The sequence below is a fragment of the Muntiacus reevesi genome, chromosome 6 (genome assembly GCF_963930625.1).
Source record: "Muntiacus reevesi chromosome 6, mMunRee1.1, whole genome shotgun sequence".
NCBI lineage: Eukaryota > Metazoa > Chordata > Mammalia > Artiodactyla > Cervidae > Muntiacus > Muntiacus reevesi.
In genome coordinates, this window is record NC_089254.1 from 83,103,629 (window position 1) to 83,130,056 (window position 26,428).

Here is a 26,428-nt window from a genome sequence, read left to right on the forward strand (position 1 = left end):
CCAGTTTGTTGTGATCCATACAGTCAAAGGTTTTGGCTTAGTCAATAAAGCAATAGTAGGTGTTTTTCTGGAACTCTATTACTTTTTTGATGATCCAATGGATCATGACAATTTGATCTCTGGTTCCTCTACCTTTTCAAAATTCAGCTTGAACATCTGGAAGTCCACGATTCACATACTGTTGAAACCTGGCTTGGGGAATTTTGAGTATTACTTTGCTAGTGTGAGAGATGAGTGCAATTGTGTGGTAGTTTGAGCATTCTTTGACATTGTCTTTCTTTGGGATTGGGAAGAAAACTGACCTTTTCCAGTCCTGTGGCCACTGCTGAGTTTTCCAAATTTTGCTGGCATATAGAGTGTAGCACTTTCACATCATCTTTTAGGATTTGAAATAGCTCAGCTGGAATTGCATCACTTCAACTAGCTTTGTTTGTAGTGATGCTTCCTAAGGCCCACTTGACTTCACATTCCAGAATGCCTACAGAGGAGGTCAACAGGCTGGAGACCCAGGAAAGAGTTGTAGTATGAATCCCAAAGCAGTCAGTTTGCATAATTTCTTTTTGCTCAAGGGAAATCAGTTTTTGTTCTATATTCAGGACAACTGATTGGGTGAAGTCCATCCACATTATGGAAAGTAATCTGCTTAATCTCATCTTTAAAAAAGACACCTTCACATAAACATATAGAATAATGTTTGGCCAAATATCTGGGCACCATGGTGGAGTCAAGTTGACACATAAAATTAATCATCACAGGTTATAATCTTGTGGCTATTATTTATTTGGTTTCTCAAAAATTTCCCTTTATCTATTAGGAGTTCCTTCAGGTTGGCTCCTATATTCTCTTGACAAGCTTCTTTCCTTTTGTATTTTTATAGTTACTGGAATTATGAAATATCCCAGGCTCATTTTGTATTGATATTGTACTTGACCCAGCCCTAGAACCAACCAATTCTCCAAGGAACCTTGCTGTTTGTATGAAGAGAGCTATTTAGAAATAAAGATTGAGACACTAGGTGTGCTTACTGCTACAGGGGTATCAAAGTTTGTAGGACCTCTTTGTGGGCAGAGTTAAGAAATATTTTTATGTATATTTAGCTACATATATGCACAAATACATGTTTATTTCTGTATTTATCTCTTGGAATATTTTAAAACATGAGTTTACATTAATATCTCTGACTTCAATTTAGTGACACAGTTCTAGCCTTCCCTCTTTCCTTATTTGTAATGTCTTTCTCCAATAGTTAAAAACCTTTTCTAACATTATGCACAACATATTTTTTGTTTACTTTTAGCTTACATATAAAGTAGTTTCAGTATTGCTAACCCGTACCCCTGTAGGAAACAAATTTACTAACCAGTGTTCAACGATCACGTTTAGTAATTTGGTCTTACATTATCCAGTCAAAACTCTCCTTTTCAAAGCTACTTAAGTCATTTCCTTTCACTCTCACTTCCTTCAGTGTGGTTATGACTTTCCTTTGAACTACTTAAAATCATTTGTCACAGTCTATTGGATGAAGCACAAGCTGGAATCAAAATTGCTGGGAGAAATATCAATAAACTCAGATATGCAGATGACATCACCCTTATGGCAGAAAGTGAAGAACTAAAGCGCCTCTTGATGAAAGTGAAGAGGAGAGTGAAAAAGTTGGCTTAAAGCTCAACATTCAGAAAACTAAGATCATGGCATCTGGTCCCATCACTTCATGGCAAATAGATGGAGAAACGGTGGAAACAGTGGCAGACTATTTCTTGGGGCTCCAAAATCACTGCAGATGGTGACTGCAGCCATGAAATAAAAAGATGCTTACTCCTTGGAAGAAAAGTTATGACCAACCTAGACTGCATATTAAACAGCAGAGACATTATTTTGCCCACAAAGGTCCGTCTAGTCAAGGCTATGGTTTTTCTAGTAGTCATGTATGGATGTGAGAGTTGGACTATAAAGAAAGTTGAGTGCCAAATAATTGATGCTTTTGTACTGTGGTGTTGGAGAAGACTCTTGAGAGTCCTTTGTACTTCAAGGAGATCCAATCAGTTCATCCTAAAAGAAATCAGTCCTGAATATTCATTGGAAGGACCAATGCTGAAGCTGAAACTCCAATACTTTGGCCACCTGATGTGAAGAACTGACTCACTGGAAAAGACCCTCATGCTGGGAAAGATTGAAGGCAGGAGGAAAAGGGGATGACGGAGAATGAGATGGCTGGATGGCATCACCAATTCAATGAACATGAGTTTGAATAAACTCCGGGAGTTGGTGATGGACAGGGAGGCTTGTCCATGGGGTCACAAAGAGTCAGACACGAGTGACAGACTGAACTGAACTGAACTGATCTTCCATCTTCAGTTTCTTCCACATCATAGTCAATTTTTTCTTTTTATTTACATGCAGCAAAATTCTCTCTTGGCAGTGGACAGTTCTGTGAGTTTTTACACAGTCCTATATCTAATACTATGATCTTAACATTTTGCTGTTTATTAATTTTTTTCTATTTTTGTCAAAATTAACCTTATAGTATTACTTCCATCTTATCTGGGATGGAGTATACCACTAGAATAAAAAGCCTAGTTTTACAGATTATGGTCACTGTTTAGACTTTATTTATTTCACATTGTTTTTCTAAAGGCCAAATGAGATCATCATATAACATTGTGTGGTAGGAGATAACTGGCTTCAGACTTTTGGACTACCAAATATTTCTTTCTCCTACAAAAATATAGTTTTGGCTCTTGTGGATGTTAAAATGCATAAATTCATCTTTAAAAATAAAATGGAATAAAAATAAGCGATCTTTCATTATCCAAGCTTATTATAGGATCTCAGGGATCCATATGCTGATTCTAAAGATACTTTTCAAAAGCCAAATCCATACATAAATTTACACTGGCAAGAGTCCTTTCTTCCTGCTGTGGTGCTTTAAAATTCAAATGCAAAGAGACCATCCTGAAATTATCTTGCCTTGTGAGTGACATCCTCCATTAAGGCCTAAATTTACCTCCAGCCCACATAGATCCAGTGTTCACAGAGTTTGCTGCTATGAATTTTAATAGCTGGAGTGAAGAATAGTGAAATAGAGGTTTGAGAGATTACTTGTGCTGAAAAACCTTAGCCTCACATCAGTTTAGATATCCTTTCTGAACATTTAGTTTCAAAGAGGGAGATTTACAGAGAAACCGATTACAGAGTTGGACTCCAGAAAAAATAGGAGGCATGAGTCAATACACCTACAAACGGTAGCCTGTCTTTTGTCACCTGAAATCAAGAATGGCCTTGAGGAAAAATACCTTGTGGCACCTCTCAGACAGTAAAGCTGGAGTTAAAAGAGAACGAGGCGAAATAAGATTTCTATAGTGTATCCCTATATAAAGAATGTCAAATTTTATGGTAATATCTATGGAAATAAAGGGCTTCCCAGGTGACTCAGTGCTAAAGAATCTGCCTGCTAAGCAGGAGACCTGGGTTCAATCCCTGGGTAGGGAAGATGCCGTGGAGAAGGAAATGGCAACCCACTCCAGTATTCTGGCCTGGAAAATTCCACGGACAGGAGAGCCTGGCAGGCAGCAGCCCATGGGGTTGCAAAGAGTCAGATATGACTAAGTGACTGGGCATAAAGAATAAAGATGGAATGGAATAAACATAAACAATAAAGAATGGAAACAAAGAATAAAAATTGGGTACAAAGTTAATTGTAATATTTCAGGTATCAAATGAGAGACTGTCATTTTAAAAATGGTTCTCCATCTTCACTTGCAATGGAACAGAAAGCACAGGTGTAGTCTGTGACATGAAAAATGATTGGTTAAGTAATAAGAATTTCCCAGCTGGAGGACCTGTAGACTGTGGAATGGTTAACAAGTGAAGGTGTTTTCATTAGTGAAAGCATTTTGGAATCCATATTCACTCATATTTGTTGCTTCCTTTTTGGGGAGGGGAGGGTGGCGGGAAAATGCACTTGATCACTAGAAGAGTTCACCTCCCACTGATTATGAAAAGAACACGAGTCACCATAGAAATAGAAAGCTAAGAAGACATAGATGGTGAATATTATTGGAAAAAAGTCTGAGGTAAAAAGGGGCTTGTTTATAAAGTAGACAATTTTGATCCCAGCACAGTTCACCTCCCAGTTTCCTCTCATTCTTATGTTTCCAGACCCTTGCACCCTGCCTCCAGGTCAGCCAGTTCCTCTAGCATCCTAACACGCGGGGTTAATCCTTTCTCTTCTCTATCCTCCAAAACTCAGAAATCGAAGGAGGTTTGCATGCATGTGGACTGCTTCTTGTTTTTTTCCTTATATATGCCCACAAATGCAAGCTGTATCATTGTTTTCTTATTTTGTAACTCCTAAGGATTTTTTTCCTACCTTCTCTGTCATACTTCCTAAACGTCCTCATATGTGTTTTAAGTTTCCTAGATCTTGACGGTGTCTTGTGAAGATGCAATAATACATGCAAACCATAGGTTGTGCATGTGTCTCCAGATACTCCAGGATTCTACCCCAGAAATTCTGACTCATTAAGTTCAGATTTTTTCAAAGATCCCTTGGTGATTTCAATGGACTCTCTACTTGGGAACAAGTGATCAATAGATATTTCAAAGGGAAGTTATAACTCATCCTAACACTTACACCAAAATGAGAAACAGTTATCTTGATCAAGTACTTTTAAAAGTACTAAGTACTATATCTGTTTTCAAGTTGAAGCAGGCTCTTCATCCTTATATCTGTAGGTGTTTGTGTGTATGTGCATATGTATAATCTTTCTCTCTATAGATAGATTGATATTTGCTTCTTTCCTTTCCTACTTTCCCTCTACTTTAATCCCTTTCTCTACTTTTTTTCCTCTCACCTCCTTTGACCATACCACAAATTTACATGCTCAAATGTCTACAGAAGTTAGGCCAGTGATGGTCCCAGAAATTCTGCATCAGGGGAGCTAAAAGTCAGCAATAACGTGAGACAGGAAGGCAAAGTCAGCAATTTTCAACCTACAATGCATGGCCCTGGGACAAGGAGGGCATAGGACAACTTTTGAGGGATGTAAGGACACCTATAGTTTTAAAGGAATTAACTTCACATACTTCCATCATTCATTTGCCTTCTTTCATAACATCAAGTAGACTCTATTTTCCATCTCTCTTTTCACAACATCTCGTCTCTTACCAATGTGAAAGAAAATATAAAGGCTGAAAATGGGTTTTGTTTTTTTTTTAACTTAAGTGTGATCATTTCCATTTTTCTCAGTATTCACCCACAAAATGAGTGATTAGGTGGAATAAAAAGTTCCTGTAAATAACCAAAGAAGGAGAAATACCATCTCTTTCTAATTACAATAAGACCTGCAGATGCAAATTTAAACTTATATCATCTAAACTCAGAAAAATTAAAGCATACAATGAAGTGATAAAATTAAAAACCTATTTAGCCATAATACAGTAAAATGTATATAGATATACACACATGTCTCATAATATATATATACACATTATATATAGTATATATAATTAAGTCTTCACTCCAACCTTTTAATTCACTTCATAAAAAAATGTTTACTATTTAGCATATTCTATAGTACATAAAAATACACAGTAACTACTGGGTCAATTAGTATTTAGTAGTGTATACTTCTTTCTTTTGCTAGTATCAATACATCAGAAAAGTTTAATCTTAAAATTTAAAGAAATGAATGGTGCTACTTCTGACATTTCATATATAATTCTTTTTAAGTTACTCCCTAAAGCTGAACATCACAGTCTAATATATGAATGTACACCCATTTGTTCACGGAATACTATGCCTTTTAGCATCTTCTTTGCTTCACAAATAATATTAGCTAGTCACACAATGCATTAGTAAAGTTAAGTAATGAATAATAGCATATAATTTATTATTGTCTTTAAAACTCTCCAAAAACTTAATTACAGTAGTTATGTTGGCTACAGTAGTATTCATTACTTTAGTTCTTATATAATTTTAATCTTAACTGCTTTTCATAACCGTTAATGAGATTTATTCCATAATTTATCTCAGTTTTATAATATCCTGACAGTTCATATTTAGATAATTGTTTATGTAAACTGAAAAAGAAAGCCAGAATTTCTGACAGAAATGAAATCTAATTTGACTGACTGTGCTGTCTTTGAGGATATATATGTAAGCTCAGTTGCTCAGTCATGTCTAACTCTGTGACCCTAGTCCACCAGACTCCTCTGTCCATGGGATTCTCCAGGCAAGAATACTGGAGTGGGCTGCTATTTCTTCTTCCAGGGGATCTTCCCGACCCAAGGATTGAACCCAGGTCTCTTTTCTCTCCTGCACTGGCAGGCAGGTTGTTTAACCATTAGAACCATCTGGGAAGACATGCGTTCCAGCATACAATTCATGAATTTAAGTAATTTAAAGACATCGCCAAAAAATTGAAATTCCAGTTTATATGACATTTTGTTGCAGAGAAATATAACTGTGATCAATAAAAGACTTTCAAGCACTAATATATACTGATTTCATCAAGATAAAGTTCTGGGAGGGAAGTAGAATTGTGAAAATACAATGCACATGTCATCCTTGAAAAGGTGGTTACGTGGACTATGAGGAATATCCAATTGCTATAGTATTAGTTTCACCTTGGAAAACAGAAAGAGCATTATTCCCACTTTTTTTTTGGGGGGGGGGATTCCTGTTTTATTTATTTTAAATAGGAAAGTATAATTAACATATAACATTATATTAGTTTCAGGTGTGAAACATAATGATTTCATATTTGTATATATTGTAAAACGACAGGTCTACTTAACATCTGTCACATACATAGTTAAAAATTTTTTTCTTGTGATGAGAGCTTTTAAGATCTAGTTCAGGAAGACGTAGCTGCGGGTGGTTGTGGTGGCGGCGTCCAAGATGTCGACCAAGAATTTCAGAGTCAGTAATGGTGACTGGATTTGCCCGGACAAAAAGTGTGGAAATGTAAACTTTGCTAGAAGAACTAGCTGTAATAGATGTGGTCGAGAGAAAACAACTGAGGCTGAGATGATGAAAGCAGGGGGCACTGAAATAGGAAAGACACTCGAAGAAAAGAGCCGAGGCTTGTTTAGTGCTAATGACTGGCAGTGTAAAACTGGCAGTAATGTGAATTGGGCCAGAAGATCAGAGTGTAGCATGTGTAATACTCCAAGTATGCTAAACTGGAAGAAAGAACAGGATGTGGTGGAGGTTTTAATGAAAGAGAAAATGTTGAATACATAGAAAGAGAAGAGTCTGATGGTGAATGTGATGAGTTTGGACGTAAGAAGAAAAAATACAGAGGGAAGGCAGTTGGTCCTGCATCTATTTTAAAGGAAGTTGAAGATAAAGAATCTGAGGAAGAAGAAGAGGATGAGGATGGAGATATTTCTAAATATAAATTAGATGAGGATGAGGATGAAGATGATGCTGATCTCTCAAAATATAATCTTGATGCCAGTGAAGAAGAAGATAGTAATAAAAAGAAATCTAACAGACGAAGTCGCTCAAAGTCTTGGTCTTCACATTCACGATCTTCATCACGCTCATCCTCCCACTCCAGTTTAAGGTCTAGGTCCAGGTCGCGTTCAAGAAGTTCTTCCAGTTCGCAAAGTCTCGTTCCAGTTCCAGAGAATGTTTGAGATCTCGTGGGTCAAAATCAAGATCCAGCTCCAGGTCCCACAGGGGTTCTTCTTCCCCACGAAAAAGATCTTACTCAAGTTCATCATCATCTCCTTCTCCCACAGAGTTCAAAAGTCTGTTCTGTACTTCTGTTTCTCTTTTTCTGTTTTGCATATAGGGTTATTGTTACCATCTTTTTAAATTCCGTATATATGTGTTAGTATGCTGTAATGTTCTTTATCTTTCTGGCTTACTTCATTCTGTATAATGGACTCCAGTTTCATCCATCTCATTAGAACTGATTCAAATGAATTCTTTTTAACGGCTGAGTAATATTCCATGGTGTATATGTACCACAGCTTCCTTATCCATTTGTCTGCTGATGGGCATCTAGGTTGCTTCCATGTCCTGGCTATTATAAACAGTGCTGCGATGAACATTGGGGTGCACGTGTCTCTTTCAGATCTGGATTCCTCAGTGTGTATGCCCAGAAGTGGGATTGCTGGGTCATATGGCAGTTCTATTTCCAGTTTTTTAAGAAATCTCCACACTGTTTTCTATAGTGGCTGTACTAGTTTGCATTCTCACCAGCAGTGTAAGAGGGTTCCCTTTTCTCCACACTCTCTCCAGCATTGTTTGTAGACTTTTGGATAGCAGTCATGCTGACTGGCGTGTAATGGTACCTCATTGTCGTTTTGATTTGCATTTCTCTAATAATGAGTGATGTTGAGCATCTTTTCCTGTGTTTGTTAGCCATCTGTATGTCTTCTTTTGAGAAATGTCTGTTTAGTTCTTTGGCCCATTTTTTGATTGGGTCATTTATTTTTCTGGAATTAAACTTCAGGAGTTGCTTGTATGTTTTTGAGATTAATCCTTTGTCTGTTTCTTCATTTGCTATTATTTTCTCCCAATCTGAGGGCTGTCTTTTCACCTTACTTATAGTTTCCTTTGTAGTGCAAAAGCTTTTAAGTTTCATTAGGTCCTATTTGTTTATTTTTGCTTTTATTTCCAACATTCTGGGAGGTGGGTCATAGAGGATCCTGCTGTGATTTATGTCGGAGAGTGTTTTGCCTATGTTCTCCTCTAGGAGTTTTATAGTTTCTGGTCTTACATTTAGATCTTTAATCCATTTTGAGTTTATTTTTGTGTATGGTGTTAGAAAGTGTTCTAGTTTCATTCTTTTACAAGTGGTTGACCAGTTTTCCCAGCACCACTTGTTAAAGAGGTTGTCTTTTTTCCATTGTGTATCCTTGCCTCCTTTGTCAAAGATAAGGTGTCCATAGGTTCGTGGATTTATCTCTGGGCTTTCTATTCTGTTCCATTGATCTATATTTCTGTCTTTGTGCCAGTACCATACTGTCTTGATGACTGTGGCTTTGTAGTAGAGTCTGAAGTCAGGCAGGTTGATTCCTCCAGTTCCATTCTTCTTTCTCAAGATTACTTTGGCTATTCGAGGTTTTTTGTATTTCCAAACAAATTGTGAAATTATTTGTTCTAGTTCTGTGAAAAATACCGTTGGTAGCTTGATAGGGAGTGCATTGAATCTATAGATTGCTTTGGGTAGAATAGCCATTTTGACAATATTGATTCTTCCATTCCATGAACACGGCATGTTTCTCCATCTGTTTGTGTCCTCTTTGATTTCTTTCATCAGTGTTTTATAGTTTTCTATGTATAGGTCTTTTGTTTCTTTAGGTAGATGTACTCCTAAGTATTTTATTCTTTTTGTTGCAATGGTGAATGGTATTGTTTCCTTAATTTCTCTTTCTGTTTTTTCATTGTTAGTATATAGGAATGCAAGGGATTTCTGTGTGTTAATTTTATATCCTGCAACTTTACTATATTCATTGATTAGCTCTAGTAATTTTCTGGAAGAGTCTTTAGGATTTTCTATGTAGAGGATCATGTCATCTGCAAACAGCGAGAGTTTCACTTCTTCTCTTCCTATCTGGATTCATTTTACTTCTTTTTCTGCTCTGATTGCTGTGGCCAAAACTTCCAACACTATGTTGAATAGTAGTGGTGAGAGTGGGCACCCTTGTCTTGTTCCTGATTTCAGGGGAAATGCTTTCAATTTTTCACCATTGAGGATGATGTTGCTTTTACAACAAAGAAAAACCTGAAAAAAATGTCAAATTAACAAGTTTCCTTTAACCAATAAGATCACTGGGGACACAAGGGAAGCAAATGACAGAAATCTGATGACAGATGCCTACAGGAAGAGGTAGTTGCTTAACTGTGGTGGATGCCATCAGATGCCACAGACACCAGTAGAGAGCCAGCTGTAAAAATTTAATAAGTTACAAAGGGATGAGTGTAGGCTAGTGTGACAAGGTGAAGCTCTTGAAGGCCAGATACCTGCAGATAAAAGGTGTTGAAATCTCTTGCATGCTTTCCTCCATAAATCCCACAAGGTACTCACTGAACTGACCGGGAAGAATCTAGGGAAAGTTCCCTCGTGGTACATTTTGCGAGAGGATCAGCAACTACCACAGAACTCTGAAGAACCATTTCAGATGTTACCCTTCTCCTGAGTCTATCCAAATTCGGATCTGGTTTGTGTTTCTTATAGAATTAAAATTCTGGGAAATGCAAGCACCACAGACATTGTTGGGGTCAAATGGTTCATTGTAAAGACAGAGAAATTAAGTTACTTATCCAAAGCTATACACATAGTGCAATGCAGCGTCAAAACTAGAGCCCAAGTCTCTTCAAACGTCCCACAGATCCTTTCAATACCTTCTCATTCTCTAGCTTTTTTATGAATATACATTCTAGCCTAAACAACATATACGGGGACACTATAAAATTGTAAGTGAGATATGCTATTCAACCTTCAGAGTCAGTCACATTATTCTAGCTAATTTGTGTGTTTTAGAGCCACACATAATGCTAACTGGCATTTCTACTTTGGACAGGTGATTTCTCTAAGCATTTTTCTCAGGCATTTCTCTACCTGAGCATTGCTAACAAAAATACAGACCATTGCACAATGTTCATTATTTGGTTTCCTGAATGGCACCCCTTCCCAGAGATATGGTCAATCTCTTTCAATAAATACGAACTTTTCAGAGGCATATTTAGTTTTGCTCATAATATCTCATTAGAACAATTCAGAAAACAGGAAAAGAAAGTGAGAGAGAAAAGACAGAAAACTTGGAATGATTTGACTTTAACAGTTGGAAACATTCAACATCTAGATTTCATAGATGAATAAACTACTAAAATAAATTGTGTTTGAGTGAACACTCCTTTCTTAGATTGAGTAGTTTTTAAAACCTAATAAATTCAGTCAGACTGATATACTCATGCATTATTTCAGAGGATGTAATTTTTATATCTGAAGTCAAATCATGCATTGCATATATTATTGCATTGAATAAGAACCTGCCTCAAACTTTTCCTCTTAGAAATGTGCCTTTAGGTTATATGAATCTGAGTAATATTATATGCACAGACTCAAATATATAAAAGATATATGACTGAATCTTCATCTTGGAAAACATAGATTTTATTCAAAGAGCAGCACTTGACTGTTTTAAACATTTTTATAAAATAAAACTATATTGCAATTACAACATAGTACATTTGTTGAATATAGCTAAAGCACTGCCTATAGGGAAATTTATAAGATGAAACGAATCTATGAGAAAAGAGATTTTACATCAATTGACTAAATTTCACTTGAAGATCAGGAAAAAATAAGCAAATTAACCCCTCAAAAGTAGAAACAATGAATCAATAAAAGAGCAGGTACTAATGAAATATACAGCAAGCAATAGAGAAATTCAATTATGGCACCAATAAAAGAAGGGAGAAAAATCTTTTCAATAAATGGTATAAGAACAACTAGATATCTTCCATATTAACAAAAAAAAACAGAAAATTTTACAATAGAGTAATTTGCAGTTACTAGCCTATTACATTTGAGTTACATCATTCAAACTTTGATATTATGCACAGGATCATTGACTTTTATATATGATTACAAGCATTTTAAATAGAGTTTAAAAATAAGATATGCAGAAAACACCAATTCATTGAGAGTTTTACCATGTGTTATTCAAGAGTGTTAACATTCTAGGAAAGGGGTGCAGGATGAGGGACAGAGAAAGTGAAGGAAGAGAGAAAAGTATTGCATGTATAGATTTAGTATCCAATAGAAATTATTATAAATATTTAAACTATATTATTATTTGAATATTTTTCATCACAGGCATGAGTTAACTTTAAATAAAATAAATTTGCTTTGTAATTTCAAAAGAAGAAATTGAAAATTAAAAAAAAAATTTTTTAAGACATTTTAATCAGTCCTTTTCTCACATAATGTCCAGAAATTAATTCAAGATAATCAAGGACCTAACTATAAAGCTTAAACTAGAAAGTAGAAGGAAATAATAACAATATTGTATATCAATATCAGTGTATCAATAATATCAATAACAATAATATCAACTTTGGGGAAGGAAAACTTTTCTTAGAGAGGAAACAAAAAGTATAGACTGCCAGAGAAACAATTGATCAGTTGGATTTTAACAAGTTGCAAACTGTTACTTGTGAAAAGACACCATTAATAAAATTAAACAGAGAGCCATGAACTAGGAGAAAATATCCAAAATACATGTATCTAACAAAGGACCTGTATTCACAATTTATAAAAAAATTTACACTTAAATAATAAGAAAAACAATTCAATTAAAGAGTGGGCAAAACACTTAAAAATACATATTCCAATAGAACACATAAGAAGTGATCAATATGAACCTGAGAATTGTTCAACATCATTAGCCATCAGGGAAATGCAAATTAAAATTACAATGAGATGTCACCTACCTCCAGCAACATGACAAAAAAGCCACCACCACCAACTGCTGGTGAGGATGCTGAGCAAAGAAAATCCTTGTATGTTGTTAGTGGGGGTATAAAATAATACAACCAATTTGGAAAATCAATTAGCACTTTCTGCTAAAGTCAAAGATACATGTAGCCGACGACCCAACAATTTCAATTCTTTGTATTTAGTCAATAGAAATGAGAATATATGTCTCTTAAAAGACTTGATAAAAGAAAGTTCATAGGAGCTTATTTGTAACAGCCAAAAAAAAAAAAACCACTGGAAACAATCCAAATAAAATATCACTCAACAATAAATATCAACAAGCTGCTGAGACATCCATCAGTGAAGCTTGGAAATGTCATATGGAGCAACAAGAAGCTAAGCACAAGAATTTTTTATAAAACCTAAGAACTGGCAATGCTATTATTGGATGATTGAAATCAGACAAGTGATAGTCTATGGTGGGTAGGAACTGACTATAAAGTTACAAAAGTACTTTCTGAGGTAACATAAATGTTTTATAATTTGATGGTCTTATTGTATACACAGGTGTATATATTTTTTGAAATCCATTGAATAATGTATTTGGGATCCACATATTTCACTGCTTACAAATTTTACCTCAACAATAAAATGATGCAGTAAAATTAATTTCTTATGTACACTTAAGTCATTGCAAATAGAAATTGTAACTATAAGTATTGGGGGATTTGGGATCCTTTTCATGAATCAGAGGTTGCCAGATTTATGTCTTTTAAAATACAGGTTTTACTTTTAAAAAAAGTTTTTTTGCTAGCTTTTATCATAGCATTTTTATTAGCATGTTGATGTTTTTAAAACAAAGTACAGCTATGATGTGTCAAATACCCCAGTCCGCTTTCCTTTTCTGTACTTCCATAACTCATAGAGGAAACCTGAAGACTATGTGGCATTTTGGCCTACATAAGAAAGTTTATCCTTAAGAGTTATTCACAAGGAAAAGATGGTTTAAATGGCAGATCAAAATTTGTTAGGTCAAATAATACTGTCAATTAAAAAGCTGGAAAAAGTAGCAGACATAAAATTGTGCTAAAAATAGTATCTTTGGAATTTTGTCCAAAGAAAACAATTACAAAAATATATTGTTAATATAAAAATGGTGGGGATTTTGTAAGCAAATAAGCATTTTTAAATTCTTTATTAGAAAGCAACTTAAATTTTTTTCAACTCAAACTTTTTCTGGTTACTTGCTGTGCATCAGTTCAGTTCAGTTCAGTTGCTCAGTTGTGTCCGACTCTTTGCGACCCCGTGAACTGCAGCACACCAGGCCTCCCTGTCCATCACCAACTCCTGGAGTTTACTCAAACTCATGTCCATTGAGTTGGTGATGCCATCTAACCATCTCATCCTCTGTTGCCCTCTTCTCCTCCTACCCTTAATCTTTCCCAACATCAGGGTCTTATCAAATGAGTCAGCTCTTCGCATCAGGTGGCCGAAGTATTGGAGTTTCAGCTTCAACATCAGTCCTTCCAATGAACACCCAGGACTGATATCCTTTAGGATGGACTGGTTGGATCTCCTTGCAATCCAAGGGACTCTCAAGAGTCTTCTCCAACACCACAGTTCAAAAGCATCAGTTCTTTGGTGCTCAGCTTTCTTTATAGTCCAACTCTCACATCCATACACGACTACTGGAAAAACCATAGCCTTGACCAGATGGACCTTTGTTGACAGAAATTAGTTTCTTACACTGGGAAACCAACTCCAGTCAGTTTTATTCATATCAACTTAAAAACAAGTAAGAAGAATAGAGCTGTCACCATATATAACATTTTATTCTAATAATCGGTATTTTTAAAATTTTACATTGTTAGAGAATATTTGTAAACTAATAAAGCCTAAAAAGTTTAAGACCACATGCAGTGCTTTGTTTCAGAGCCTCCTAAAGTTTGAGAGAATTACTGGCTTTACAAATTAGAAAAGAGAGAATTAGCGAGTTGTTGTCTTCCTAAAATTGCCCAGCTGCCTCTAATTTCGGAAAGATAAATGCAGGTTAGGAAGACCATTGGGAGCTGCCAAACAGAAGCATTAGCAGGAAGCCAAGCTGAGTGGGAGGAGAGACAGAGCAATCCATCTGCAGATAAAGCTCCTGTGAAGTTGGGGAAGCTTTTTCTGAGTAAGTGCCACCGAGAGTTCATAATAACTTCTTGAACACTTGTACAGTTCATAGCTGCAAGATCTCAGCGGTAGCTGTTCACATTTTCTACGCCTGAAAACTTCACCTCCAGAAGATAGAGTTCTATTCTCTTTTGAACCACTTTCATGTACGTTAAAAGGAAATAGTGAGGACAAGGGATGACACTTGGGCCAAGCTAGGATACAATGGCTTTGGACAAATGCCTACTGCGCCATGTCACTATTATATGTTAATAACCAGGTAGGGCACTAAGAAAATGACCCGTCCCTGAAGGGTAAACCTAATATCGTGTGTCTCCTACCAGCATACTGTTTTACTTGACATATGGCCCCAAGGCATAATAACTAGCCCATATTAAACTCAAGAAATATATGTTGAATATGAGTACATAAATGAATGAAGTACAGTTGGGCTGAACTTGAAAGATAACATAGGATTGGAATAAGCAGAAGCAGGGAAGTGAAGGTAGAAAAGAAAACTGGGGAATATCTAGCACACGAAAAGGCATTCCATCAAAGGGAGATAGGCTTATAAGTAGAGACGAGAACAATTTGAAGAGCTCTTAGGAAAAAATAACCCAATTTCCTTCTTTCAATTACTTGTTCTTATACCTAATTCAATTCACAAATCCAATACTGATGTGAAATGCCAAACTCCAGGATATCATTTTGTTGGAGAGTCAGAAAAAACACAGACTTCTGAGTTGTACAAAACTTATATTCTGTTCAGATTGATTTGTATCTGCATCCCCTATATTCATCTTCACATCAAGTCACTTGAATCAGCAGTGATTCTGTTCAGTTTAGTTCAGTCGCTCAGTCATGTCCTACTCTCTGTGACCCCATGAATCGCAGCACGCCAGGCCTCCCTGTCCATCACCAACTCCCGGTGTCTACCCAAACCCATGTCCATCGAGTCAGTGATGCCATCCAGCCATCTCATCCTGTGTCTTCCCCTTCTCCAGCAGTGATTAAACATTGCTGAATTCAGTTTTGATATACTCTTACTTCAGTTTTGACACAATGTAAAAATGTCAACTCTCTAGAATCTGAGAACAATCACTCTTTGCATGTATTTCTTAAGATTATAATTTAATTCTGAATTGTATGTGGGAGAGAAGAAATTCAAATTCAGTTTACATTTCACAAACATCTTGCAACAGCTGTCTACAAGATCCTATGAAAAGCAGATTTTGAGGCTTTGTAATTATCACAAACTGTTCATGTTTAAGAGGTTCATAATTCATATATTTTCCTTTCCTGATTATATAAATACATATTTATGAATAAAAATATTTTAAAATATGAAAATATTTCCTTTGAACCATTAAGATTGAAAGTTGAGTACAAGTATATATTTTTTAAGTTAACATTCATGGATACTATTTTAATCTATTTTTATGTGCATCAAATGTTGTATAAGAAATGTTTTGAAATATTGACAGTGCATTAAATTTAAGTTGGTAAAAGGATTATCAGAATTCTCTCCGAGTCAAGAGCATCCAGGGGACTTTTAATTTCCAGTGCAGCATGTAAAAGCTTAGAAGTCACCATTCTGCCCTAACAAGTAAAAAGCTAAACAAATTGAAAAATCAACAGCTCTTCTTACATCTGTAAGAAACGTAAGGTCACAGGATGAACCCCTACCCCCAATATTGGAGAGAATGACAAACAAATACAGAGAATTACAACCTATTGGAGCAGAAGCTTCTATGGGAACCAGTGCCTGGAGAGGGACCCTGAATTGTAATTGATGAATTGCTAGAGGCTCAGTGTGGACCCTGTCTGAGAGACAGAAAATCCATGGGACCAAATCATCAGAGATATCCACCTTTTTGTGAGTTTTATTTCCTGGAGCTTTACAAGATTCTCACAGTGAACACCAGAGAAAAATGCCCCCATGCTTCTAGAAAGCTGCATGGGGAAATGATTCATTTCAAAATATGCCAGATTATTCTGTTCTGAACATAGTCTGCCCTCCGGAGAAACTAACCAGAGACAAACCTATTAAGACTTTATCAGAGCCTAACTGACCTGGGAGAAGGGAAATGCCCAACTTCATCTCACTCTAGTCCATCCTGTCCCACTGAGAAAGAAAAACCAAAACCAGTGATTACCTGAGAAATCACAAACCAGACTCACTAAAAGATTGACACTCAGTCATGGAGCTAGAGAATACTTCCCCTCCCCCCACACCTTACCACCACATGGCTGAAGTCCTACATTACAGTCTTTTTACCCAATTAGTGCCTTGTTACTAAAAAAAAAAAAAAAAAAAAAAAAAAAAACACACACACACTAAAAGACAAAAAACACAGTTTGAAGAGAGAGAGCAAGCATCAAAACCAGACCCAGATATGGCAGGGATATTGGAATTATGAGACCAGGAACCTAACACAGTTCTGATTAATATGCTAAGGACTCTAGTGGATAAAGTAGACAATACGCACGAATTGATGGGCAATGTAAAGAGAAAGATGGAAATCCTAAGAGAGAACCAAAACGAAATGCTAGAGGTAAAAACACTAAAACAAGTGCAGATAAAATCAAAACTTTTGTTTTTCTTGTTCTTAATCTAACAGATAAATTTGTTAGATTAATTAAGATTCATTAATTAGCAAAATGTATTGACTATACGCACATATATATGCTTATGTATACTTACATAAGGGAAACAAATGACAGCCGCAATACAAGGGATGGAAGGGAGGAATTAGGATTATTTTGTTATAAATCACTGCGACTACCTGTGAAGTGGTACAATGGTATTTGAAAGTGGCCTCAAATTAGTTGTAAAGGTATATTGCAAACTCCAGGGTAATCACTAAAGTGTGAAAAGGTTAGTTACTCAGTCATGTATGACTCTTTGCAATCCCATGGAGTGTAGCCCGCCAGGCTCCTCTTGTCCATGAAATTTTCCAGGCAGGAGTACTGGAGTGGGTAGCCATTGCCTTCTCCAGGGGATCTTCCCAACCCAGGGATCGAACCTGGGTTTCCCGCATTGAAGGCAGAATCTTTGCCACCTGAACCACCAGGGAAGTCAACCACTAAATAACATGGGAACTATGAGAAAATTTTAAAAATAAGTGTATCTGATGAGGCCATAAGAATATTACAGTAAATATAACTAAGAAAGGAGAGACAATAGATTCATATAAAATACTAAGTTAAAATCAAGAACAGGAGGAAAAGAACAGAAAACAGAGTAAGAACAAAGAACTTGTGTAACAGAAAGAAGGTAGTAACAAACATGAAAGATATTAAAATTACTCCAGCTATATTAACTATCACTTTGAAAGTCACTGGTTTAAAAACAGAGATTGTCAAGGTGTATCACCAAACAATACCCACCTATATGTTGCCTCCATAAAGTGAAAGTGAAAGCTGCTCAGTTATGTCTGACTCTTTGCAACCCCATGGACTGGCTCCTCTGCCAGGCTCCTCTGTCCACGGAATTCTCCAGTCCAGGATACTGGAGTTGGTAGCCATTCCCTTCTCCAGGGGATCTTCCCAACACAGGGATTGCAGGTCTCCCACATTGCAGGCGGATTCATAAAACTCACCTCCATAAAACTCACTTTAAATACAAAGACAATTTCAGTACAGATGAAAAGTAAATGAGTGGAAAGAAATACTCTATGCTAATACTAATCAAAAGAGAGCATGAGTAGCTACATTAATTTCAGATCAAGCAGACATCAGAACAAGGAAAGTGCAAGGATAAAGAGCGGCATTGTGTGTGTGTGTGCACACGTGTGCTCAATGGTGTCTGACTCTGCGACCATATGGACTGCAGCCTTCCAGGCTCTTCTGTCCATGGGATTCAGGCAAGAATACAGGAGTGGGTTGCCACTTCCTACTTCAAGGGATCTTCCCGACCCAAGGATGGAACCCTTGTCTGCCTGTGTCTCCTGCGTTGCAGACAGACTCTTTACCACTGCACCATCTGGGAAGTCCCATAATGAGTGACATTACATAATGATAAAGGGGTCAGTTATCCAAGAGGACGTAACAATCCTTAACGTGTATGCACCTAACAACAGAGCCTCAAATTGCCTGAGTCAAAAACTGATAGAACTGCAAGAAGAAATAGATGAATCCACTTTCACAGTTGGAGACTTCAATACCCCTCTATTATAAATAGATCCAGTAGGCAGCAATTCAGTAAGGACATAACTGAATTCAACAACACCCTCAATCACCTGAATATAATGGATATCTACAGACTATATTCTCCAACAGGATATACATTTTTCTCAAGCCAAAAGCATCCACTACATTATTATCTTTCATTCTTTTTTTTTTTTTTTTTTTTGCTAAACTCTTAAAATTTTTAATATGCCTCTTTAACTGTGAAATAGTTTGAGAGCTCTGTAAGAGTCCATGATACCTCACTACTGTACCTTAAATAAATTTTTTTCTGCCCTTCAGAACTAGGTTTTTGCTCTGTTTTTTTCTGCTCATATATGTCAAATGGAACCACAGTAGGCTGCTATAGTGGATTGAATGGTGGTTCCTAAAACCAAGTAAATGTGACTTTATTTGAGCAAAGAATATTTCCAGATGTGATCATGTGCTGATGTGAAGAATCTTGAGATGAGATCATCCCAGATCAGCCAGGTAGGATCTTAACCCAATGACAGGTGTCCTGATAAGAGACAGAAGAGAAGACACAAACACGCAAAGAGGATACGGCAAGGTGACAACACAGGCATAAATTGGAGTGATGTGGTCAAAACAGCCAAAAAATTCCTGGAGCCAGCAGAAGCCAGAAGAGACGATGAGGAATTCTTCCATAGGACACAGAGAGAGAAAGAGGCTCAGCTTATACCTTGTTTCAGGCCTCTGGCCTCCAGAACTATGAGAGAAGAAATCCCTGTTGCTTTAAACCACCTAATTTATGGTAATTTGTTACAGACTCCCTAAGAAACTATTCAATAATACAGCTGTCCATTTCATGCCTGTAGATCTGATTACCAATTAGCCATTGTTATAAATCCCTGCAGGGACTCTGCCCCTAGGGTTCTTATTATAACTCTGCCCACTATTTTCCTGATGGTTAGGTTTCAACCGGGCTTATAGCTCTGGGGATTGCATTGTTCCCTTTAAATCAGGCTGTCAGATATCACTGCAGCCACCACTCTCCTTTCCAGTTTTCATGGAACAGCCACCACAGATTTTCCAAGGATGCTAGTAATCCACTTATGCTCGCATTTCTTAAAGCCTTGGTAAAGATCCTCGTTTTGTGAAGTGTAGACACCTTTAAGAAGTGTCTAAGAAAGCTGCACATAACACTGCAACTCATCTTCCTGAGTAATGTTTCCAGGGAAGTTCAGGCATTTCAAACTCACTGATATAGGCTACTTTTGAGTTTAGGCTCCAGGTAACATATCCAGCAATTCTCAGGGCTTCAAGCCCATACATTAAATCCTGAATTCTAGGCAAGAACTTCAATTTGGCTTGATTCAATCTTGTGTTTTACCCTTTTTAGTCTCATACCTTTACAAAAATTCTTGTATGGACTCCCCTGGCTCTAAGTAAGAATTGACACAATCCTGCAACTCTTTCAGTATACGGTACAGGCTAACTCATACCAGACCAGACCTTTTTCTTCCTCACTAGTATACTTACCTTAGCAGGAAATCTAACCTAGGTGCACATCTAAGTGACAACTCTACACACCTTACAATCAGTTTCCAGACTTAATCTTTAGCCATCTCTTCTTTCTATATACAGAAGATAATTTCTTTAGAGTTTTCTTAAGGGCTTTCCAAATTTCTGTCTGGGTCTGTGTTGGACATTCAAGATTTTCAATATACCCTTTTCTTTATGGATTCTCTCTAGTGTAAGAAAGACCATGTTATGACACAATCCTTGTCATCAAACTAATTGCCTCAGCCATTTGACCTCCCTAAGCTTATCTTCCATCTTCACCCCGTTCCATGCCTCCACTGGTGATGTACTGAGAAATCATGATGTTATTGCACTCCACATATTCAGTTCAGTTCAGTTGCTGAGCTGTGTCCAACTCTTTGCGATCCCATGGACTGCAGCATGCCAGGCCTCCCTGTCCATCACCAACTTGCTCAAACTCATGTCCATTGAGTCGGTGATGCCATCCAACCATCTCAACCTCTGTCATCCCCTTCTTCTCCCACCTTCCATCTTTCCCAGCATCAGGGTCTTTTCAAATGCATTAGTTCTTCACATCAGGTGGCAAAGTAATGGAGTTTCAGCTTCAACCTCAGTCCTTCCAATGAATATTTAGGACTGATTTCTTTTAGGATTGACTGGTTGGATCTCCTTGCAGTCCAAGGGACTCTCAAGAGTTTTCTCCAACACCACAGTTCAAAAGCATCAATTCTTTGGTGCTCAGCTTTATAGTCTGCATATTCTACATATTCTATATACTCTGCATATTCTATATACTCCACATATTACTAGTGTACCATTTCCTATGTGGAGGGTACCTTCATGCTCCTCAAACCTGTGAGCAGCCCAAGCCTAGGATTACATTTTAAAATCCATTTGCTGGGACTACAACTAGTACCAATTACTGTTTTGTTCAAGGTCCAGAAGGAACCTGTTGGCAGATTCAAACTGGCTAATTTGAGAAGTACTTAGTAAAAGGATTATTTACAAAGATGACATGGTTTAAGGAAATAAAAAAAGTGAAGCACCTTAACCTAGCTACTAAAGAACGTCATTATGACCCATAAGCTGAAGAAGTAAAAAGAAGGAATGATCCCCAGAACTCAAAGAGAGTTGTAGAATAGGAGGATTGGCCATCCAACTAGAGCTGGCATCTTGGGCCGATAAAAGAAGTCACTTGCCAATAACTGACCAAGAGCCAGCGGAATAAATATCCCAACCTCTTTCTCTCAGACCTCAAACTTCCTTCTGATGCTATCCAGGGAAACCAAATACTATTATCTTTTAATACATTTTTTGGATTTGGCTTGTTAATGTTTTGTTTAAGATTTTTGCATCTATATTCAGAGTGAAATTGGCCTATTGTTTTCTTTCTTGTACTATCCTTGTCCAATTTTGATATCAGGGATACGCTGGTCTCATGAGGTGGGGAGTATTCATTCTTTTTATATATATTAGAAGAAGAATATCTTGTAGAATCAGAATCTTTCATTCCTTCATTGCTCAAAAGTGACAGGAGATAATCTACCTAAATTACATAGAGCAAAAGCATTGTTACATAATCCTGCCTCACTTCAAATGGTTGGAGAATTGCCATCAACCACCCAGTGTTCCTGAAAAGACGAGAGAAACAGTTTTTTCTACTCTTGACTCATTTCTCTCTTTTTTCATTTTGAAGGTTTTCTGAGTCAAGAACTGTGAAGTATCTGAAATGTTACCCTAACTGCAAGCTAACAAGTTTGGTGCTGCAAGTTCATAAACGATAGGAGAAGACACGAAACTCCTGGGTCAGAGATAAAGCACAATTTACTGTTAACAGAAACAACAGCAGCCAGAATATCAGCCTTTTGCCCTAATTCCCCCAGGGTGACGCATGCACACAGTGAGCTGCTTTACAGGCTAACGCGGGCTAAGAGATGCTGAGTCTTACAGGGAACAGCAAACACTATCTCTGTCTTCTAAGACTGCTTGTTTTACAAATATCCTTGGAAAAAAGAGCTAAGTACCTCTCCTCAAAAGACAAGCAGAAACGTTAAAAACCTGTGGAGAATTGTTTCCCAATTGACTTTTTGTTTTAAACCTACTTTCATACCTAATGTAGAGATTATTAATTTATATTGTGAAAAACAATTTACCAAAATAAAGTAACTTCTTTTGCTCTGCTATTTTTCTTCTCACTTTCATCCTTGATGTGAATATCGCCACCAATTATTTTGGAGTTTTAGGAGGTGTCTATTTGCATATGACTGATAAAGTATTGCTAAATATCCTTAAATGTCATCTTATTGGGGATGCATGTCTGGCACATAGCTTGTAATTCACTCCTTTGATACCACAAGAGAATAACTGTCCTTTACTAGAATTTTAACCCATTCAAATTTATGCACTGTGATTTTTTTTTGCACTGTGGTATTTTTAATCTTGTTTTTCTCTCATGTATACCTCCTCCCTCTTAACCTAAAAGACAAACGTACACACAAAACCTCTCTATTTCACAATAGTTTTCCTGTTTGCTGCTGTTCCCTTGTCTCTCTAGAAATGTGGGGTTTATCATTCCATTTTCATTCTGCTAGGAGTTGCCTTTAAATTTTTTAACTACATATTTGAATATCTTCTTTCCTACCTACTTATCCATTTGCTCATCCCCCCTTGAAAAGATCTGGAACACTTTATCCCCCTGGATCTTCCTACAACAGAATTTAGTTAGAACACTCAGGGTATTTTTGCTGTTTTTGATTCAGATTTTTGTTTTTTGCAGTAGAGACTTTTTTTTGAAAAATTATTTGTGTTCATTACATTGTTCCATAACCATTCAAGAGATGATCCTTTAGAAAGAATCTTGAAATTTCAGTGCTCACGGCCGTTTCTCATACAGACTATCATGCCCAGGTCATTCTTCCAGAGTCAAGGTCAGCTGGAGCACAGAATGAGTCCACACAGACTGATGACTTGCTTCCTGCCTAAAAATGTCTTTCTGTTGTTTTCACAACCCCCTCCAAAAAGAATTGTCTGAAAGTGAAACTCTCAGATCATTTTTTTTACACTCAAAATTCAAAATTCTTCAATAGAAATGTTCCACCTTTACGTTCTGGCATTTAGCGTTGGGGAAGATAAATCCAATGCTGTTGTTACTGACTTTGCGTGTGTGTGTGTGTGTGTGTGTACGTGTGTGCGCGTGTGTCCGCGCGTGTGTGTGCGTACGTGGTTTTTCCTCTCCAACTTCAATGTTTATAGAGTTTGTCAAAAATACTTGAAATCCAGAAATGTCATGAAGTTGTGTCTATGTGTGTCTCTATATTAATTTTCCCAGTTCTTGATAGACACTTTATACAGCCTAAGGATTTATGTCTTTTTAGTTAGAGAAATCAGTTTTAAACCTTTGTTAATTGTTTCTCCTTCTATACTCCATTTTAAGCTTATGCTATTTCTAAGGTGGACAAAAAAAATCTGTTAAACTTATTGTTTTGCTCATCTACTTCATTTCTCAGAATTTTCCTCTGAATTCCAGGGGACTGTCTTATGCTAAATCCAATTTCCGTGTTAGTTTTAGCTTTCAAGAACCAGATCTGTTCTTCATTGCCATCAGTGTGTTGTTTTTGCAATTCAGCAACTATTTTATTGTATCTATCTATTTATTGTAATTATTTAAGTAATAGTAAATTTTCCTAGTATTTTTCCGAAAGGATGAAAAATGCTATAAAATGTCCTTAACATAGTCAAGAGATTTGTTAAATAAATATGTGTTTTCACTCCTCAAAAGGATCTCTTTAGATTTTTGAATCTTTGCATATATGGTGACTATCCTTTCTTCATCAGCTTGTTTTTGTGTTAGTGGTATATAACACTTTGTTCTGTTCTGTTGTTTAGGCCTTTATCAATATAGACAGTCCTCCTGAAGGAGAAGGAAGGAAACCCCTTCTGTGGTTTTTCATTTGTTAGTGGGCTAGGGGAGGCATGCTCATCAGGTAATAAACTAGAGGAATGCAGATACTTTACTTCAAAGGCAGGGGGATGAACTTCTTAACTAGTTGCTTTCAGGTATCCTGAGGCCAGGGTTCTGTAATAGCAGGCCACAACTGAACTTCTTCCCCACTGACTGCCCTCCAGCCTGACACCATCTCCCACCCCTTCTGCTGTGGATATTTGGACGTTTGTGTAAAAAGAGAGCTGTAGTTTCAGCGAGATGGAAAAGAATTTACCAGAAGACCTGACTGTATTAAGGAAAGTCCCTCTGCTGTTGAGCCTATCTTTTTCACTCTTTGTGGTTCTCTTCCTAGCCCTAAATTGAGGTGCTGCCCTTTTCCATGTAGGACCCACCGGCTCTGGGTGCTCCCCACCTCAGGTGTATGCCACCAGTCTCCCGCCACCGTGAGCGTGTGCTATGTAGTCAGACGCCTTACTCCAGGGCACCAGGGGAACGCTCACGTCCTCTACTTGCCCTTCTCGGAATGTTTGTGTATTGCTTTACCTCTAATATGATGTACATGAAATTTTAAATAAATTAATGTAGAAAAAGTAAAAAAAAAAATGTTCTCTTTGTTAATTTCAGTAACAAAATTATATTTAAATTTCACATTATCTAACAATAAAGCAATTGGGGATGTTTTTGCCATAAAACTTATGACAGTATAGCAATTAAAATCAATGAAAGGATAAAATTCTACTTCTGTGTTGTGTGACCTCTGTATTACTCTAATAACAGTGGACAAAAATTCTGATCACCAAACAATGAGTACTGGATCTTCTAAGGACCAGGCCTCTGGACTTCTAAAATCTTAGTTGTTGGTTCTGACTGATGCTTCTTTCTGATTTCCTCTACTTCACCATCATCAACTAAAAATGAAGCCAGTAGCGGAATTTGAGAAAAATAGTTCTTAGCCAGGAAGTGTTTGTGTTTGATCTTGTGAATAAACAAGGGTTCATATCCCTGAAAAGAAAAAAAATCAGATTGTATTAAATGTCACAGATAAATCTTGCCAAACAAAAACACTTTGATGCCTCAGTGCCTTTGCTTGTCAGTTCTTTCAGCTCTGCAAACTTTTTTTTTCCCCCCTCACTTTGTCCATCATTTTACAGGGCTCAGCTTTTGATACTTAAACCTGGAAGTCTTTCTAGATTTTCTCTCTGAACTGAGTTCAAACTAACTCCTCCTTCTTCCATACCTGCAAGCACTTTCATATATTTTTAAATGTAATATTTAATTCATTCTGCCTTGGACTTCACTATCTACTTGCAAGTCTCTTCCATGATAATAAAGAAGACTCCTTAAAGATTCAAACTGGGTCTTTTTCATACATGTGTCTCTGGTCACCTTAGGTAAACAGTCAATCAATATTTTTGTGTGAATACTCTTGTCACCTTGGTTCTCTTTAAATCTATTTCAATACTGATACAATTACCAACTTGAATTTTTTTCTAAAATTTGTTCTTCCCTCTACATCTCCAGAGTTCAAAATAAAGATCACAATGTACAGCAGAAACTAATACAACATTGTAAGGCAACTTTTCTCCAATAATAAAACAAAAACTAAATAAATAAACAGTGGTGCTGTGACCATGTAAACTTCTTTTCTGTCACCCTTTCTACAACCACAGACATGAGCTCCTGCACTATTCCTCTTCTGTCTTCTAAACAGAAAATAATCTTCCTGCCTTTAACAAATTTTTGTGCTTTTCCATTTTTCTTTGTTATTAACTAATATTTACACTTCCTGTCTCTCCACAGCTGTAACAGCACTTTGAACTTTCTCTGTTAGGTAGCTCTGCCACATTACAGACAAAGAAAACATCTGTTTTCTAACAAAAGGGGCACACTGCTCGTTGCCAACCCAATATTCATTCTCTCTTCCATTCATATTTAGAGGCCTGGTTTTACACAGGGGCCCGATTTTGTATTCTGTGACATGCTCAGCTTTCTTAGCCTTTATTATAGCTAGGGTTGATCACATGACAAGTTTCTGGCATTCCTTGAGAGCTCAGTTGGTAAAGAATCTGCCTGCAATGCAGGAGACCCAGGTTGGATTCCTGGATTGGGGAGATCCACTGGAGAAGGGATAGGCTACCCACTCTAGTATTCTTGGGCTTCCCTGGTGACTCAGCTGGTAAAAAAATCTGCCTGCAATGTGGGAGACCTAGGTTTG

The 26,428-nt window shown here is 37.0% G+C and overlaps 1 protein-coding gene, 1 long non-coding RNA gene and 1 pseudogene across 6 annotated transcripts in view; 1 reads left to right on the forward strand and 2 right to left on the reverse strand.

The window, feature by feature from the left end:
- Positions 1 to 26,428, reverse strand: part of LOC136171112 (uncharacterized) — a 1,397,893-nt gene that overhangs the window by 19,636 nt on the left and 1,351,829 nt on the right. The gene's annotated exons all lie outside the window — the stretch shown is intronic.
- LOC136171044 (zinc finger Ran-binding domain-containing protein 2 pseudogene) lies at positions 6,871 to 7,802 on the forward strand (annotated as a pseudogene).
- Positions 17,551 to 26,428, reverse strand: part of IQUB (IQ motif and ubiquitin domain containing) — a 78,938-nt gene continuing 70,060 nt past the window's right edge. For 4 of the 5 annotated variants that reach the window (XM_065939124.1, XM_065939121.1, XM_065939123.1 and 1 more), the window contains one exon: positions 24,891 to 25,215. In XM_065939124.1, coding sequence (XP_065795196.1) covers positions 25,033 to 25,215 — 183 coding nt within the window. In that variant the 3' untranslated portion in view covers positions 24,891 to 25,032. Of the gene's footprint in view, positions 18,214 to 24,890; positions 25,216 to 26,428 lie in introns of those variants that run through there. The other variant, XM_065939125.1, reaches the window with a different exon arrangement.